General features: G+C 37.2%; 1 protein-coding gene across 1 annotated transcript; it reads right to left on the bottom strand.

Moving 5' to 3' along the window:
• Positions 1-2,616: 2,616 nt before the first annotated feature.
• LOC103432995 (pentatricopeptide repeat-containing protein At5g47360-like) lies at positions 2,617-5,560 on the bottom strand. Its single transcript, XM_008371213.4, has 2 exons — positions 3,638-5,560; positions 2,617-2,903 (listed from the first exon to the last, which is right to left on the bottom strand). Exon 1 carries the CDS (start codon positions 5,228-5,230, stop codon positions 3,797-3,799), a length of 1,434 nt encoding a protein of 477 aa, XP_008369435.2. The 5' UTR covers positions 5,231-5,560; the 3' UTR covers positions 2,617-2,903; positions 3,638-3,796.
• Positions 5,561-6,000: the final 440 nt, after the last annotated feature.

The raw sequence follows: 6,000 nt of genomic DNA, 5'->3' as shown, positions 1-6,000 counted from the left end.
CTTTTTCTCTTATGTATCCTATCGATTGATTCCATCAAATATATTGCTATTTCCTCGGCCCAATTGTACTGATTTATGTTATTGGTGGAGTTGCAATTCTTGGCCAAACTCCAAGGGAGTTTCCTCGCTAAGCTCCCAAGCAGATTTGTGTTAAGCAAATATAGAATTATAAGGCAGGCTGCATCTTGATCCCCTTCTGTTGTCGCAATATCAAATGCAACTTGAATTGCTTGTGCAATTTCTCATCTACCAATTCTTGTCTTTTCCGATAAGTATTTATCAACAAATCTGTTTTCTTTTGGCTTTGGGATTCTTAAGTCTCTTGTTGACGTGCTTCTCTGCCTCGATTTAGGATCCCAACTATGCGTTGAACATCATCAGTATTTACGTTACAATATCCATTTCTGATTTTGAACATTCCTTTTTCAGTGTTATACCAATTCACTATATGTATGACATATCAGTCTGATTTCTTTATTTGTAGTTCACCTTTTATGTACGCGTTCACTAGTCTGCCAAAATGTGACTTATATATGAATGCCAAGACTTCTGATTTTTCTACAAGTTTTGGCTTGAGCTCTTGTATTAGTTCTGCAAAGGCCTAGAGATTTAGTCTTATTTGAGCATAATTCTCATCTGTTGCTCGATGCTTTAAGGCAAAAGATTTTGGAGCTGATTTCTGTTTAATTGCAAAATGTTTTACTTTTGTCGTCATCTTCAAAAAAAAAATGAAATGATCATGAGAATAATAAATTATCAAATAATAAGAAGTCATATAAATGACAAAGTAGATGCAAAGGGCAAATGCTTAGCACACAAGCTAGATGCAGCATCACTTAACGCGCAAGCTATATGCAGCATCACTTAGCAAACAAGTAGATGAAGCATCACTTAGCAAATAAGGTAGATGCAAAATTGGTTGTTAACGCACAATGTAGATGCCTGACGTTTTACAGCATAAGATTTTGGAGATGATTTCTGTTTGATTACAAAATGTTTTACTTTTGTCGTTATCTTCATAAAAAAAAAAAATTGAAACGATCATGAGTATAATAAATTATCAAATAATAAGAAGTTATATAAATGACAAAGTAGATACAAATGGCAGCTGCTTAGCACACAAGCTATATGCAGCATCACTTAGTAAACAAGTAAATGCAGCATCACTTAGTGCACAAGTAGATGCAGCATCACTTAGCAAACAAGATAGATGCAGAATTGGTTGTTAATGCACAATGTAAATGCATAATTGTGCAGAACCAATTTATAAATAGAAAGTAGAACCAGAATTAATTTACAAAGTGCAGCATCAGTTCAAAGTGCAGCATCGAAGTTAAACGGTTCTTTTTCAAATGTTTAAGAATCAATTTACAAATAGAAAGTAGAACCAAAATTAATTTACAAAGTGTAGTATTAGTACAAAGTACAGCATTGAAGCTAGACGGTTAATGTTTTTACTCACAAAAGTTAGACGCATATTCATTTTCTTTTTCAGATGTTTAAGAATCAGTATACATATAAACTAAAAAAGAGAAATTGAAACATATAAAACACTGAAATTGTTTTTTCACAAACTGGAATATTGAATTTTTTGTAAAATCAAGTGCAAAAAAAAACTTGATAATGCATGCCTTTTTTACAGTTTTCTTTTGCAAAAACACTTGATAATGCATCCAAAACTTTGATAATGCATTCGTTTTTTATAGAGTTCGAAATATCATCATACAAAAGGACGATTTTGAGTAGTAGGAAAACCTTTGAAACATTGATCTTTATGGAAATCCGGCTGAACTTTGTGAATCACTTTACTGAAAATCCGGCTTGAAAGTGTCGGAAACTATAGAGATTTTAGGGGGTTTTTTCTGGGGAAGTATCTTTTGCGTGATAGGATTTTGAAATGATACGTTTGAGGAAGAGGAATGCGGGTATTGAATAAGGGAAAATGGAAAGGAACTGGTTAGTTTTTATGATTTTTGTCGTGTAGTGGTTAATGTGGCCGTTTATTAACGATTATAGTCGAGTGGCATGGACCGTAACTTAGTCAGTCCATTTCTTTTTAGGTTGGGCTTGGTTTTCTGTTATTGGGTTTTTTGTCCCTCCTTGTAATGTTATAAAAGGTATGAAGTTGTGTGAAATATGATAAATATTTGTGTCTCTATAAGTAAAGCTCCCATTTTATTATTGCTTATGAGCTTTAGTGTTTTCCAAAAACGCATTTCCAAACGAATGAGGATCCTCGCCGAATGCTCTTTGTGAAGATCCCGAAGATCCTCCAATCACATGTTCTCATACATCATGCAGTCAGTTTTCGTCAGGTACTTTTTATATTTAATTTTAAATAAAAGAATTTACAATAATTTCTTACCACACGATGTACAATGAACAGATGTGATTTGAGGATTCCGGGATCTCACAAAGAGGATCCGGCGAGGATTCCTCACTATTTCCAAACAACTCACCTGTCATGTCAACTGCCAGATTTGTAAATGTTTAGGTGATTAATAATTTAATTATTGACTTAAAGCTCTAATGCAAACACTCAAGTATGATTAGCCGCAGACTACATCATTTGAAAGAAAAAATATTAAATACCAATTATCGGAAACAATGATCCCGGATTCCCAATGGCCATAGACAAGTTCCAATAATAATCTTAAGGTAATTACAATTCCCCTGTGAACCCAGAAAGCTAATCAGTAAAGCTTTCTGGTTGACTACAGGCACTTGATATTGTATAGGATGAACATCAAGTACAACTGTTGATGCTTTGCTATCAAATTGATGTAGAACTCGATCCTCGTCGTCCTATCACGAACTTGACTTACCTCTGTTGTCGCCCTTGTCAACCATTTTCGTTTCTTTCAAGGTTTCCAACTTATCCTGTCCTCAGTATAAAGGTTGATCTGCCAAGAAACAAGTGCAAGAACCATGAGCCGCTTTATGCTAACCATAAAAACAGTCAATGATGACTAGATAACATAGTTACATGCTATGTTTGTGTGCCCCCTGAGGATTATTTAAGAGAGGGATGAGAAGGAGTAGCTGAATTCTAACTTGCTCAACCTTAAATAAGGGAACACCGATTTAGGAAACATTCGAGTCTAAACAATACCATATAATTGTTTCCTTTTAACCAGTTGTAACCACAAGGAGAGAGATAAATGTGTACATGAAGTGAACGTTAGAAACGCCAATAAGGCATTCAACACCAAGAGGTACAAAAAATTCTTGACCTTGCTTTCAATTGTTGAAAGGAACAGAATTTTCCTACCTGAAATCCACATATTCAAGAATGCATGTAACCGAGAACAGACATACAATCAAAGACCTCCAAAAATTATACTTCCCTTATCTATGTTAGCCAAAAACCTATGTTCTTACATGCATGGCATAAGGAAAGCCTCCCTTAATACAGACATGCAAATCGAAAGCTATTAAAAGAGCCAAAAAAGAAAAGGAGCAGTGCAGTTTGCTTATTGACATGCTTTCCTGTGCCCTAAAGACTGATATCTCCAACTAGAATTATGTAACCAATCCTAGAAAATATGAACACCATTCAATATAACATTCGCAAATATTTCAGGTAGCAGCTTGATACATTCAGAATAACATAAAGCCAAAGTAATTAGTAATTTACCAGGACTTTCTTCAGTATCTCAACTATTGTGTTAGATACTACCAACTCAACTCAAGAATTGTTTTCTTCTTGGTCGGAGATATTGATCTTAGTAGAACACAATTCCAGATAAACACATGAGAACCTCCAAGACAGATGAAGGTTTTCTTTTGCTCAACTTCACCTTGCAATTCTAGTCAAATTCTTAATTAACTCCTCATCTCCGGATTTCTTCAATATCTCAGCTATTGTGTCAACATAAGGAGCTTTCAGTTTAATTCCTTTATTGAGCATTGCTCTTGCCAGCTTTGCAGCCTCCACTAAATGCTTTTGTTGACAAAGCCCCACTAAGAGGATAGAATACACATCAGAGTCGATGGAAGACAAGCATTGCATTTTCTCAAGTTCATCAAACAAGCACAACGCTTCTACCACCTGACCCTCCAAACAAAGTTTTTTCAAAATAATGCTAGAGGCCAAACTATTTGGTTTGACCCTGCCATCAACCATCATCCTAAAGACCTTCTCTGCCTCCTCACTTTTCCCACCTCTTGCCAACGACACAACAAGAGAGCTATAGCAATCACTATATGTGACACTACGTCCAGCAACAACTCTATCAATCAACTTACAAGCCTCTTCAACTCGATCCTCAACGCACAAACCCTTAATCAGAGAACTAACTGTAACGCGACTTGGGGCACATCCACAAGCTTCCATTCGGTCCAAAATAACCAAGGCATTCGTGGACCGTCCCTTGTCACAAAGCTTTTGAATCACAGATGTATATGTTACTACATTAGGACTACAATCCCCACCTTCCTTCTCCATTTCCTTCAATAACTCCAAAGCTCTCTCCATATTATCACACCTACAAAATCCATCAAGAAGTGCCGAGTACACCACAGCATTCGGCAAACAACCATGTTCCTTCATAACCTTAAACAAGCCACAAGCATTATCTAACCGACCCACATTACAAAACCCCTTGATCAGTACCATGTACGTGATCAAATCGGGATAAAGATCCACCAACCGCATCTCCTTCACCAAACTTTCAGCCATATCCATATCACCATTATCACAAAACAATCTTATAACGACATTATACACCGTAGTATCCGGACGCAAACCAAATTCCGGCATTTTCCTTAATACCCTTAATGCTTCATCAGCAAGCTTAGCTTCTTTACACAAATTAAAAACAACCTTAAACGTCTTCAGATTAACAGAGCACCCTTCAATTCTATAAGCCTCCAAAACATCGAAAATCACACTCGGTTTTATCCTAATCTCACACAATTCACAAGCTTTGCTATACATAAAATAGCTGTGCCTATAAGTGGATTGAAGACCTGCCCATATGAAAAACCTAAGACCCATTTGGGAACGGCTACCATAGCATCTCTGTAAAACCTGACTTACATATTTGGAGTCCAATTTCACCTGAACCGAGGCAAGGATTTCCTCTACGTTGCTACCATTTTTCTGCAGGTGATTGTACACTGTTTCGGCCGCCGCCGACGCCGTAGAGAAGTTCAGGATTGATAATTTGTGATTTTTCAGGCCGACTGAGGAGGAGAAGAACCGATGTATTGAAGAAAGGTTCATCATTTCGATGAAAATTTTTTAGGGTTTTGATCCAAATAAGATTAAACCCTAATGCTGAAAAGGAGAAATGAAGACCTGCAATGATCGAACTTGGTTCAGGTGGATCAGAAACTAATTTATGCCCAAATGGTTCAAGCTCCAATTTGAGTTACGTCGTCGAATTACAGGTTTGTGTTTGGGAAATTGGCTGAGAGAGTCGTGGGGAGGCATATGCGTGTGTTCTTAATGGTCGGTGGGGGGGAATGGTGGCTCAGAGCTGTTCCACCATGAAGGGATGGCAAGGGCAAGGGCTTGAAACGTGCCCTTCAACCCAGAATAACACCTTCGGTGGGCAAGTGGTGGGCCAAGTAATGTTCACCCAAATCTTGAGCCAGCAGGCAAGGTTGAAGTCAGCATGACGTCAGTCGCGTTCTTTAATATTTTTTTTTTTTTTTTTTTTTTTGTCTTACGCTTGCATTATCCTCCCCAAAGGTATGACAATTCTCTTGCCATTGCCCTTGTCATTGGTTCCTTAAACGGATCGGATTATATCCGGTTTCATTTTAAAAGTAGCTAGACTCGGCCACGTCTTTGGTCCGGTTTCTCTAATTTTAGCTTTAGCCCAGCCCATGCCCACCCTTCGTTGTAGGTGTTCATTTACAAACCTCTCACCTCATACATAAAATTGAGGGCTTTTAACAAACAATAGTCACTCAGTACTACGATCTGATAGTATTCTTCTTCGTTTAGAAGTAAGAGCTTTTAAGTTCAAATCTCATGGATAACGAAATCGA

This window comes from Malus domestica, chromosome 04 (assembly GCF_042453785.1).
Source record: "Malus domestica chromosome 04, GDT2T_hap1".
Classification (NCBI taxonomy): Eukaryota; Viridiplantae; Streptophyta; class Magnoliopsida; order Rosales; family Rosaceae; genus Malus; species Malus domestica.
Note: the sequence above shows the minus strand (reverse complement) of the source record. Positions and strands in the feature narration are given on the sequence as shown.